Source organism: Rhizopus delemar, genomic scaffold (assembly GCF_000149305.1).
Source record: "Rhizopus delemar RA 99-880 supercont3.5 genomic scaffold, whole genome shotgun sequence".
Classification (NCBI taxonomy): Eukaryota; Fungi; Mucoromycota; class Mucoromycetes; order Mucorales; family Rhizopodaceae; genus Rhizopus; species Rhizopus delemar.
The window spans coordinates 1827213-1839616 of record NW_027137831.1 but is presented as its reverse complement, the minus strand read 5'-3'; the positions used below and the strand labels follow the sequence as shown (position 1 = coordinate 1839616).

Sequence of the window (12404 nt, the reverse complement as noted above, 5' to 3'; positions counted from 1 at the left end):
ACTTGATAATTTAGTGTATAGAATGAACAAGATTGTTTCTTAAACTCGATTCCTGTCTGTTTTCTTCCTTTTCTTTCTTTCACTTTACTACTAGTTTTAAATACTGAATCTAAATCAACAATATTAAATTAAAGCCACAGTAAACAAATTTTAACTTATCAATGTATTACATTATTTTCTCTTTTTTATTAAAAATGATTTATAAAGAAAAATAAAAAAAGAGGCGCTAAATAATGATTCTTTTTTTGGCAACTGTTCTTTTATGTACATCAAAATTTCTTTCCTAAAGTTGCAAAGTTCATGTTTTTTTTATATCTTCTATGAGCTTCCCTTAAATGTTCTGGTCGAATAGATCCCGTGTCATTCCACTCTTCCATTATTTCTCTTGCTATTTAAAAAGCTGTTTTAGTCTCTATTATGAAAATGTTTTGTAACTAAAACCTTTTTCAATTATTTCACCAACATAAACCTTTGAAAAACCTGCTACGACAAACGCCATGGTTTGCGAACATTGCTGATTTAATACTTGACTCACCAACTATAGTAAAGTTAAGATACAAGATTCGATGCATTACACAGATCTTACTCTTTTCACATTAGTACGGTTTAGTGCTGATCTTCTATAAGCTTCATAGCGTTGAAGCTGTTCAGGCGAGAAATTTTCCAGCAGTACTTTCATGTCCTCTTTGGTCTTTTCCATCTGTGCTTGCATGTGAGTATCCATATCGACCACAACTTCCTCCTTTTCATCGTCTTCTGCTTCAGCGTCAATGGCTGTATCTTTCTGTGGTTGCTTTTCTTCTTCTCTGGGCACACTTTCTTCTCTTTCTGTCTCTACTGAGCCTTGGCGTGAAGGTACAGTACTGCTACTACTGCTTTGACGTCGGTGAGGCATACTACTTTTTTTAATAGCTGCTGCTGCTGCTGCTGCTGTTGTCATTGGTCGACCAAACGTAGGTGGTGGTGGCGTTGGACTAGTGTCCGGCGAAAAAGGCGATTTTTTCATAGGTGGTGGTGATGTGGCATTAAAACTTGCTTGTCTTTTATAAGAAGGTATCATTGATTAGTGTTTAAAATGAAGTATAAAGTAAAAAATGAGTTAAAAAAAAATAAAAAGAAAATCGGTGTTTTAATGCCAGACAAACTGCTGTTGAGCAAAAAAAAGTTTTTAATTTTTTATTTTGAAAACTTTGATTGCTCTTTACTATGTATAATACTTTAAGATATGAACAAATAATGATGATTAAAGCCCTATTTCAGATTTCGATGGCAAGGATGATGAACGACGATGATTACTTTTTTTTGAGCTAAAAGATAATTTCTTGGGATTTAGTATGTTTGCCAAAGATGTTTCCTCTTCTTCATGACACGTTGATTCAGATATGATTGCCCAGTTCTTTTTAAACGGCCAAAATACACTTAACGGCTTTTTATTCTCTTCCATTTCCTCGCTCGAATTGACCCATCTATTAGTTGACACGGTTGGGGTGACAGACAGACGTCGTTTAGTAGGTTCACGTAATTGACTGAGCATATCAATTGTTTTTTCAGAAACCCACGGTCGCATAAGCACGTATTGTATAATTAACTGTTGCTCCAATCCGATGATCTTATCTTCTGTTTGATATTCTTCTTCGCTCACCATGCATGCAGCGGCTGATGTAGTCCCTTTTGATGAAAAATGAAGTACATCTGGAACAGATCGAAATAAATGTTTTTTGATCACAAATGAAGATGGTGGTTGCTGAGGATACTCTGGTAAATGCTGAAACCGTTCTAAATCATCTAAAGCGCTTTGAATACGAGCATTATCTTTATTCGCAGCGGACATGTAAGTGATGTCATGGATAAAGACACCAAGGAAGGGAACTGCAGGACGGTTTATATGAATTTTAACTCGCTGACGATATTGGTAGTAATTTTGAGACTCGGACATAAGCGAGACCAAGAGATCCAGTCGATTCAATTGCTTTTTGGGAATGCATTCCCAAGTGCGACGCAATCTTTGTATTGGGGGCGTACCTAAAGCAGAGATGACGGCTTTCAAAGTTTGGTAATTAGATAAAGTCAACAATTTGGAAGCTATTTTGATCCATCGATTCAAGATCTCTGCACGTCGACATACGTCTTGCGGTAGTAAAATAGAGTGCTCAATTGTTCTTGTGATAAAATTAAAGAAATCGGTAGAGGCTACTATGCGAAGTTGTGGCTTACGCGTAGTATGAGATAAGAGTGCTTCACGAGGAATGGCACGGAAGATAGCAGATTCAATGAGGGTCAGTTGATAGGCAAATAAATTCGCAGGAAATTCCATCATAGTTGGGATAGTCACGGCACTCATATAGAGTGAGCGAATTTTTGGTAGCAGAGTTGGATTATTTTGATCTTCTTTCTGTTGTAATTGGCGGTAGATCGCTAACAAAGGAGGAAGAGGGATATTGGGTACATAATCTGCATCGATTGAAGATGCAGATATTGAAAGACTGTCACTCGTATGCGTTTGTGCAGGCACCAGATTAGAAGGATCAATGGTTGCTTCAAATAATATATTGTCCATCGTTGTCAGTTGTGAGCTTTTTTTAGGCTGTTTGACAAATTCAATTTCCAAATCAATCATTTCGTCTTCTTCGTCATCGTCATCAACAAAACTCACTGAGTTTTCATTTTTTAAATGTGTGGCATTGATCTTTTCTGACCTTGGTGGAATGGGTGGTTTATATACAATTATTTTTTCTAATCCATCTATGCTTTTTCGAATCAAATCTATTGAATTTTGATATTCGAATGGTCTATTTACAATGTCTTTTTTTTATAATAAAAGTTAATGAAATTACTAAACTTAACGTGTAATTTTATTTACGTTGATGTAAGAATTTAACTTGGTGCAACTGTTTTGCACATAGTTCAACAATAGAAATAAATACTATAAAAGCATCCTAACACATATATAAAGCTCTGTTTTTTGATACAAAATGTCATATAAATTCCCTTTTTTTTTTTTTCTTTTTACCTCGATCTTTCCTTCTGCTAATAAGTGTGTTGCATGTTCATAGTGATTCATGATTGGTAGGACAAATATATGAAATAAAAAAAGAAAAACTCTACCATGAAACCTCTGCATTTTTAGTATATCTTTTGTGACTACCCTTGTTTCATAACATCATCGCACTCCTAAAAGTGCTTATTTGGTCTATCTCCCTCTAACCGATCGATCCAAAAGGCATAGTATCAAGCCACTTTTAACTGTTCTGTGTAACAATACCCCTCAAAATGTTGTGTAACGTCACCATAAACATTGCTCTCAAAGATAATTTAGTAGGTTTTTAGAATTTTAGTGTAAATGAAGCAATTATGTATAATTTAATAAGCATAATATAAACATAGGATAAATAGGCAATACTATAAAAATGATGATCATAGCATTTGTTTATTTGAAGTGAAGAATCATTTTTAAGATAAAGTCTCTTCAAACCTGTTCTTAATTAATCAAGTCATTGCGTCTATTGACATCTGTTTAATATCCTTGAAAAGAAAACTCGTTATAAACGGTCCAAATAAGCACAAGAGCTCGTAGATACACAGCATTGAAGCATTGTAACAGAATAAACCATTATCTATTCAACAAAGCATCAAACATCCTTATTTCAACTCGGGTATTTATACAGACCCATATTTTTATTATTTTTCAGTGTATCAAATAATAAATTGAGGATCTCTTCTTCAACCCTTTTTTGGTATGTGTGCAAAATTGTCTTTTGTAGCTGTTTTACGCAAGGGCTAATGTAAACAAACTATGGATGAACAATAAGAAGAATGTAATAACTTTTATTAAGCAAAAGAAGGAATATGATACAAAGCAATTGACCAAAGTTATTCACAGCAAAATTAAGGGGGAAAAAATGTACAAAGCTTTATTTAAAAAACAAACCACATTTTTAGTCTTCGTCCTCGTCTTCTTCATTCAACCATTCTATAAATTTTTCACTTTTCTTTTCCAAAGCGTTGCCCTTTTCAAGCGTATTGTACCATTGAATGAATATTTCTTCATCAACCATTTCACAATCATACCAGTGAGATAATGCAGTAACTGTCTTATTGACCATAGCCGGTTTACGTTGATTTACAAACTGTCCCCATGCTTTTAATAGCACTAATTGATCTGCTTCATTCTTTATAAACTAAATAAAGCAGTTAGCATCTTTAGTATTATTCATTGTTGCATACTTACTGTTTTAAAAAGATGATCTCTTGATTTCAAAATGGAAAGTATATTTGATGTTTCAGGCACATCTTCTAAAAGGCTCACTAAAAGGATATAAAGCAACTGGTTCTTTGATAAGTCATTTCTCATCTCAATTCGAGTCACTTCTTTCACATCTTCCATTAATGTTCCTTTAGTGTTGACTGTGTTGACAGGCTTTAAAAAGAACTTTTTCAAATCAGAGATAATTGCTTCAATCTGTGCTGTTTTATTGGGCGAGGCTGCCTTACGCTGAGATGTACCATTTGCAAATTGGCTGCTGGTGCTTCCTGAGGATGTTATATTATTTGTACTTGAAGAATCACTAAAACTATTGTTATATATCCATCACTCCCTTCGGTAGGTTTTTTTTTTTTTTTTTTTTTTTTTTTTTTACCTCTCCAATTCCTCTTGTTCCTCTCTTGACAACTTGACAACCTTCATCCATGATTTTTCATCACTGGCAGGCGGGGGAGGAGATGACTTTTTGTTCGTCTTATTTGTCCGACTTTGTTGTTCTGTTAAAGTAGGGCGTCGAAGTTCCTCTACAGATGTCTTTAAAATAATATCATCTTCGTCTTTACTCATAGGTCTATTTATAGTAGCTTTTAAAACTGAGTGATGTACGTCTTCTTCTGATAAAGAAGTTTTTAATTGACTAAATTTTTCCGTTGTACTGAATACTTGATCGTTAGCCATTCTATTTCGCCATGATCCTTCTCTGTTGGGTTCTACTTTGGACCTCCATGATACTCCCCTATTCATTTCAAATTTATTGGTTCTTCGCGATTCTTCACGATCCATTGCTCGAGCAGAATCTTGCTTTATTCTTCGGTAACCTTCTCCTCTGTCTGTTACTAGATTATTTCTCCAATTGCTTTCACTAACAAAGAATCAATGACACTTGAAACAAGCAGCGTTGCGTTTTATTTTTTTACTTGGGTCGACTTTGTTCATTATATTTAGGTCTATTATTGTTTCTCCAATTCATCTCATTATCCATGTTTCCACTCTCCTCACGTCGTTCTACAGGTTTTGTTGGCCTCTCTTTTAATTCAGCCTCACCGTGAGCTATAGAGATTGTGTTTAATATCGCTCTTCCCACCCTTTTTCCCTTCCTCCCTCATAGTACTATTTTGTTACCAAAGTGACATTTAGGACCATACTGACAAAACCTTTCCTTCATAAATTTTTCGCATAATTTCGTTTTGAACAATTGATTGCCATTCTCTGTCACAACCTCTTCTTTATCATGTTGAGGCTCCAATTTTCCACGCAAATCATCTATACCATGAGCAAAATTGCATTTAGGTCCATAAGGACATGTGCCTTCCGTTTCAAAACGTTCACAAAGACGAGTTTTATAAAGTGGATTGTTTTCAACCTGCTGCTGCTGCTGCTGCTGCTGCTGCTGCTGCTGCTGTTGTTGTTGTTGTTGTTGCTGTTGTTGAAGCGGTTGACTTCTTTGCTGCTGTTCCACGACTGTTGCTGCTACTGGCTGCTGCTGCTGCGGCAACAAGGCACGTTGCTGCTGTTCTGCTTCAAAGGTCCTGTTGTGTGAAGAATCTTGGCGCTTTTTTTGAAGACGAAGCTGCTTGGCCTCAATAAAAGTTTGAGCATGTTTAAAAGCATCTTGCATACTTTTAAAAATCACTTTGTCTGAAGCTATTGCTTGATTAAACCACTGCATATGAACGCCTTCTGCATTAGATAATAAACGAATATGATGATCTGTCAACTGCGCCAAGTGGTATTTTACTTTTTTGGCTCTAAAAATTAATCTTTAGCTTTAAAGCGTAAGCAAAATAATAAACGAGCAAACCTGGTGCCTGAAAGATATCGAAGTTCAATAGCAAACCCTTCTTCGACACGAAGTTCAGTAGGTCGTAAACCGGTCACTTCAAAGGTTTCTCGAAGTGCACATCTATGAAAGTAAAAGATGAATACAATGTGAATAGATGTTATTAATTGTTCTTACTTGATGCTGTCTTCATTTCCAATTACTTGACCTTTTGGACAAAACCAGTGCTTTTTATTTGTAAAAGTATCATTTAATAATAAATATTCTATATTATTCTTTCTTTGTATGCGATAAATAATTAGTCCAGCGTATAAGTTGTTTAGTGAAGGCTTGTCCATAGAGTTAAAATTACACACTATTTCAGTTTGATTCAAATGCTTTAACTCTTTTTTTTTATGTCTAACAAAGAAAAAAAAAAAAGATTTTTCTTTTTCCTTGTCAGTTCTCTTTCAAATACCGAATATGGGGTTGTCTGTTTTCCTACTGCGTACAAAACAATTTTTATAAATAAATAAAATGGTTTATTTAAACATGCCCCATGATAACAGTAAACTTTAAAGTAGGAGCATTTTTGTTTCCAGATGTCATTTCAGGAGATTTAGTAGACCTTGTTTCATGCGGACTTGGTTGAACCGGAGAAGTAGGTGGAGGAACAAAGGTTTTACTAGTTACTGTTAAATCAGGCTCTGTTTGATTATTTAATGCATTTTCTTCAGCACACAACGTAGTACTTCTCCAGCCCTAAACACCAAGATGAAAAATAAATTTTTATCACAATTATCTATGTTTTTACCCAACTCTGTAATACAGTAAAATTATCAGGGCTACTTTGGAAAAGAGTCAATGTATGTTTAGGACCTCTTGAAGGACAATAAATTTTGAACCAAGTCTTTACTACTTTTCGTTTATCAGTATAGCATGAAAAAGAATAAGGATCTTCTCCTTGATTGGACATCGATTGGCGGTGCAAGTAAACACCAAGTTGAAGTACTTTTTTTCTTTGTGAATGTGTCTTTTGTATGTACATGTTCCAGTTTGACCTTGTAATATATATCAAACATGAGCGCATACATTCTATGATCTGTTTTTTTTCCTTACCCAGCATAAAAGACAGAATCTGAATAGATTCTCATACCATGCTTTAAAGAGTGAACATCTGTAAACTCTACACTAAAGCGAAATGGTGGATAAATAGAATACTCTCCTTCTACAGCAAGGTTTGGTTTCCTTGAAGAAGCTAAGGAAAGAGCAGGTTCTCCGGTATAGGTTGTGGTATCATTCGTAGGTATAGGATAATAAGGTGTATCTTCTTCTTCTAATGCGTTATCAGTACCTACAACGCTATGTGTTCTTCTAGATGACTTTGTTGTCACATTGATTTTTGCATCCTTTTCATTAGCCGATTCGATCCTTGAACGTAGTTGCACCTGCTGCCAAAGTGCTTCTTTCAAAACATATTCTGGTATTAAAGGTTTTCTAGATAACGGGTGAAGATCATGTTCGATGGACTGAAGCTGTTCAAAGGTCATGTGCATATAATGGATTGATTTGTGTAGGATATGTGAAGGATCGTCGGGTGTCAACTCTGGGCCTTTTATAAGGGTTTTGCATTGAGCCTGAATGATTTGGAGCACAAACTGATATCTCTCATATTCACTACAATGAAAATGTGTTATCCATATCTCCTTGGGAACACACAGATTTACCTTGGAACCCAAAACGCATCACTTTCCACTATTTTCTCTAGCCAACCCAAAGGCAAATGAGCAAGTATATCCCGTTCCATATGATACGCCTCTCGGCAAAGAAAGGTAAAGATCGCATCACAAATGCGGTCAGCTCCCTTTACCATCTGTTCATCTGCAAATAACAAGTAGTTTACCACATTTTGATGATTTAGTGTCTTCAGGATATACTCCACACAAAGACCGCAAACATCCATCAACTGAAAATAAGAACAGGTTGCCAAAACCTGTCGTACGTTATCTGCCGTGATCCGAGGTTCTTCGATTTTACCATAGAGATACTCGAGTACAAATTGAAACGACTCAGCGTTTATAAACGTATTTTCTTCAAGATGAAGTGTCACCTGACTTGATCCGGACTCTTTGAACCCACCAGCGAGTAACAGCTTGAAATAGGAATTTTGGTCTAGGATGAGACGGTGGAGGCGATAGGATCGGTTGAAAGCGCGGATGGTCAAGTCACTGCCGATGCCTTCTTCTAGACCTCGAGTGATAATGTGACGGCATATCATTAAGGAATGGATTCGCCAGTCATAATTAGATGGTTGTTTGGTGGCATCTGTGATGATGGGTATAGGATCAAAGGACGTGGCGTTCATATTGCTATTTGCGGCGGTGGTTGTAGTCGACCAAGAGTGATCAGTGACTTTGTTGGATCTAAAAGATCGTTCAACGTCATTTCGAATACAACTTTTTACAAGTAAAGGTTGCATTATCCTTTCTTCACTTCTACTACCTTCCATATTTTTAATAAAGGAAAAAAGAAAAAGAAAAAGAAAAAGAAAAAGAAAAAAAAATTATGCTAGAAAAGCATATAAACAAACATGGAAAAATGTTATATGCTTTAAAATGATGCACGTGACATGTGCTTAGCGGATATACACAAAGGAGGACTATTGTATGTAGCCATGGTACCACTTTCATTTTTTTTATTGTTTTTTTAACTCTTTCAATTCTTTTCTAAGCGCTTCATTCTCTTTTTGTAGTTGTACATTCTCACGTAATGTACTCTGTATCAGTTTCTCCAAGTGTTCCTATTTCTCTTGTCAATTTGTTTGTTTTGTAGTTTATCATTTTACTTACCACATTGGATGAAAGCTCTTCAGGAACAAGTGGCTTTTGACTATTGATATGTTAGTTATTTATATACAAGCTTGGATTGAAGTGTACCTTTGTTCATGTAACAGGCTAGACTTCTTTTGTTGAATTGTTAAATTTAAATCTTGTAAAAGAGTTTTCTGTGATTCATTGTACCGAAGCAGCTCTTCAATTTGGGATTGTATATGTAAGATATCATGGTCTGTGTTACTAGAAGAAACGCTTCCCCTTGATGTTGTAGTATGAATTGTATTTGTTTCGTTATTAGAAGTCAATTCAAATCGACCAATCTTTCTCGATGATTCTGTTAAAAGAGCAATATTTTCTGAAGTTAATAAGTCTTTGGGTTCACTGGTCGGGTATCTGGTAATCAAATTCGACCTTGAATGATTAGAATTGGCTGTGGAAGATGAGTAAGAACTATCTCGAGAAAGTGGAACTGGTTGATAAATCATGGGTGAAACAGATCCACTGTTGTGCTGAACTTCAAAACGAGATTTACGATCTGCAGCTAGTGGATGTGTAAGAATAATAAGTTATAGCCTAATTTATAACTTACTAAGAAGGTCTTGACTAGCTACTTTATGAAGTGGTTGTTGTTCATCAAAATTTGGTGTTTCATTTGCGGCAGATGGTGTTTTTGGATGGTTGACATAGAATCGCCCCTTTACGATTTCACTGTCCTAAGATGATGATATATAAATACATTATCGCTATTATTAATATTTTTTATTAAGCTGACACATACTGAAGGATGGTCTGTGTCTTTATCTTCAGGCATAGGACTAGGTGATCTGGCAGACAAAGCATAACTATCTGTGTTATCTCGTACAGTTTCCTCTATCACAAATCGTGATTTTCTTGGGGGTGTCGAAGAAGCAGAATTCACTGATTCTGTTGGATGAATACTGCCATTATTACTACGCACAACAACATCGCCAAAGGATATATGTCTCTTTGGAGGATTCGTTTCTTGTTTCACTTCTGTACTATCTTGAACCTTTTGATTTCTTTGTAAAGATTTAGCATGATCCATTGTATCTGAATCATCTTCCTCATTACTGTGATCATCATCGGCGTCGGCATCATCGTCATCATCAAAATTCCATGCATCATCTATCTTTGTGATAGTTACTTGCTTTTGCGGTATCCTTTTACGTGGTCTCTGTTCTAATGGGAGTAAATCGGATAAGATAGTTTTCACGAGATATTCCTTCTTTTTTGCTTGTTTAAAGAAAGAATGTTGAAGTAACTTTTCAGCTGTGGGCCTTTTATGTGGATCTTTGATAAGACAACTATCTACCATATCTTTAAAGCCTTTTGAAAATTTGTGTGTTCCTGTCTCTCTTTCCAAGGTTGGAGGATCATTTGAAAGCGTCATCATAAGCACCTAAAAATACATACTTTTCTAAACACGCACATACACAATGACATCTTTGTACTACCTTTAAGGGTGGATATTTAGCAAAGGGGGCATGTCCTGTAGCCAACTCAATCGCAGTTATTCCAAAACTCCAAACATCCGCTTTATAATCGTATTCTGCTTGCTCCATGACTTCAGGTGCCATCCAACAAGGAGTACCTACAAATGTCTTTCGCATGCCTCTTTCACCTGTTTCCATCAAGGAAGAAGACACACCAAAATCACCCAATAAAACTGACCCATCTTCATCCATTAAAAGATTGCCTGCTTTTACATCTCGATGAATATGCCCATTTTTATGTAAATAAATTAATGCCTCCAGTGCTTGCTTTAAAATAGTAGCAATGCTCAACTCATCCAATCCTTCTGGGTATCGGGTCTTCATGATATCCAAACATGAACCACCTGATAAATAAGGTGTGACGATATATAATTTTGAACCATGAACAAATGATCCATAGACTCGTAATACATTTGGATGTTTACATAAGGCCATCAAAGCTGTTTCACGCTATATAAAAAATAAGCTTATTTTTATGCAAAAAGTGATATTATTATTATTACTCGGAGTTCATCGATTTGATTTCTCTCAAACTTGTCGAGATCAATCATTTTTAATGCCATAGGCTTATTTAATGGTTTATAAATAGCTTTGTATACAATAGCAGATGACCCATAACCTAACACACACAAAAACTAATGTAAGCATTATTTTTTATACACTTTTTTCGCTCTTTTAAACCTATTGGCTCTTTAATGTCAAAGTCATCAATTTGATCTGCAATGTGATTTTCAGTTACTGGAGTATGAGAAGAAGATGGTATAGGTGAAGGAAGAATGTCATTAGTTGAAGTGATGATCTTGAGACCATTTAAAATATCAATGCCGCTTATGGACTTTCTTGGTCCATGCCCACTGTTTAATATAGGTTTTGGTGCTTTTTCTTCAAGGGAAGACTGATTGGTATCAACACGTTCCATATTGTGTATAAGAAAAGATATACAAAAACGTGCAAAAGGGAAAAAAAATTATGACTTTTTCTTACATTCAAAATCTCATGTGACGTAATAAATGGTACAACACTCTTGAAGGGTCACCTTCATTTGCCCTTTTCAGGAAAGAAAAGCAAGAAGTGTTGCTCTCATAATTTTTTTTTTCTTTTCTTCAACCCAAGAAGCTATTTATATTCCATGCAGAAAGAGAAGATGGGTGATATGAATGATACCTCATTCCGCTTCTATATTATTTCCAGTTTGTGTATGCATCATTCTTTTAACTGTGTATTTCATGTCTCTTTTTCTTCAAGTTAAATCTCCAGCTAAAAAAATTACAGTACAGCTAGCATGCTTTGTCCTTGATCGCTCCGTCTTCTCCGACATCAAAATGATCTTTTGTTCACCGAAACTTGGAATAATACCTATTCTTACTTTTTAGCTGCAATCCTTTAAAATCAAATTAAAACGTCATATACCTCTTTTGGCATTGAATTGCCAGATTAACAAAGTGAGAGAAAAAACTAGATACGAAGCAGTAGTTTTGACACGAAAATAGCATCCAGAAGTGTTACTAGGACATGTGCAAAGAATTGAGTCTGAAAGTACAATTTGAATTGGACTTTTTATGCTTTAAAAAACGAAATAATAACAATAGTGATAATAACAGTAAATTCTAGAATTATAACTTTGAAGGCTGTATTTTTTTGAGTTTTTTTTTTATTATTTTTCTGAGATGAATAAAGCATTTCAAAATAAGCTTTTGTAATATATTGCTTTTAATTACAATTGAATCAATTCATTGGTTAAGAAAAGGACTACTTTAAAAGTAAGTCCAATCCCAGGCAACTGCTACTTTATTCTCACAATAAAAGAGCAGATCCTCACTTTTTTATACCAAAAGATATTTGTAGGTGAAGGTACAACCTCTTTTAGTGCCTTAAGTAAATCTATTTTTATTATCTTAAAAGCCTCAATTAATTTTGAATCCAATCACAAAAAAAGCTTATAGATATTAAGCACGCAAAATTATTGCGTTTTAATATAACATGATGATTTCTTTTATTTCACAATACAGTTTGAAGGACAATCCAGGATTGAGAGT

At 35.1% G+C, this 12404-nt stretch overlaps 4 protein-coding genes across 4 annotated transcripts; 1 reads left to right on the top strand and 3 right to left on the bottom strand.

Moving 5' to 3' along the window:
• Nucleotides 1-770: 770 nt before the first annotated feature.
• On the top strand, nt 771-1049 carry RO3G_07468 (uncharacterized protein; the record flags this gene model as incomplete). Its single annotated transcript, XM_067662058.1, has 2 exons — nt 771-855; nt 913-1049. 2 exons carry the CDS (start codon nt 771-773, stop codon nt 1047-1049), a joined length of 222 nt encoding a protein of 73 aa, XP_067518159.1.
• Nucleotides 1050-1892: 843 nt separating this feature from the next.
• On the bottom strand, nt 1893-3061 carry RO3G_07467 (uncharacterized protein; the record flags this gene model as incomplete). Its single annotated transcript, XM_067662057.1, has 4 exons — nt 1893-1900; nt 2023-2763; nt 2861-2936; nt 3011-3061. 4 exons carry the CDS (start codon nt 3059-3061, stop codon nt 1893-1895), a joined length of 876 nt encoding a protein of 291 aa, XP_067518158.1.
• An 874-nt stretch (nt 3062-3935) lies between these two features.
• On the bottom strand, nt 3936-7827 carry RO3G_07466 (uncharacterized protein; the record flags this gene model as incomplete). Its single annotated transcript, XM_067662056.1, has 11 exons — nt 3936-4178; nt 4229-4565; nt 4638-4997; nt 5179-5311; nt 5384-6009; nt 6063-6164; nt 6219-6440; nt 6595-6782; nt 6835-7081; nt 7140-7697; nt 7748-7827. The coding sequence occupies 11 exons, from the start codon at nt 7825-7827 to the stop codon at nt 3936-3938; spliced, it is 3096 nt and encodes a 1031-aa protein (XP_067518157.1).
• Nucleotides 7828-8655: 828 nt separating this feature from the next.
• Nucleotides 8656-11287, bottom strand: RO3G_07465 (uncharacterized protein; the record flags this gene model as incomplete). Its single annotated transcript, XM_067662055.1, has 8 exons — nt 8656-8679; nt 8870-8909; nt 9041-9395; nt 9444-9567; nt 9633-10179; nt 10289-10818; nt 10872-10987; nt 11050-11287. The coding sequence occupies 8 exons, from the start codon at nt 11285-11287 to the stop codon at nt 8656-8658; spliced, it is 1974 nt and encodes a 657-aa protein (XP_067518156.1).
• Nucleotides 11288-12404: the final 1117 nt, after the last annotated feature.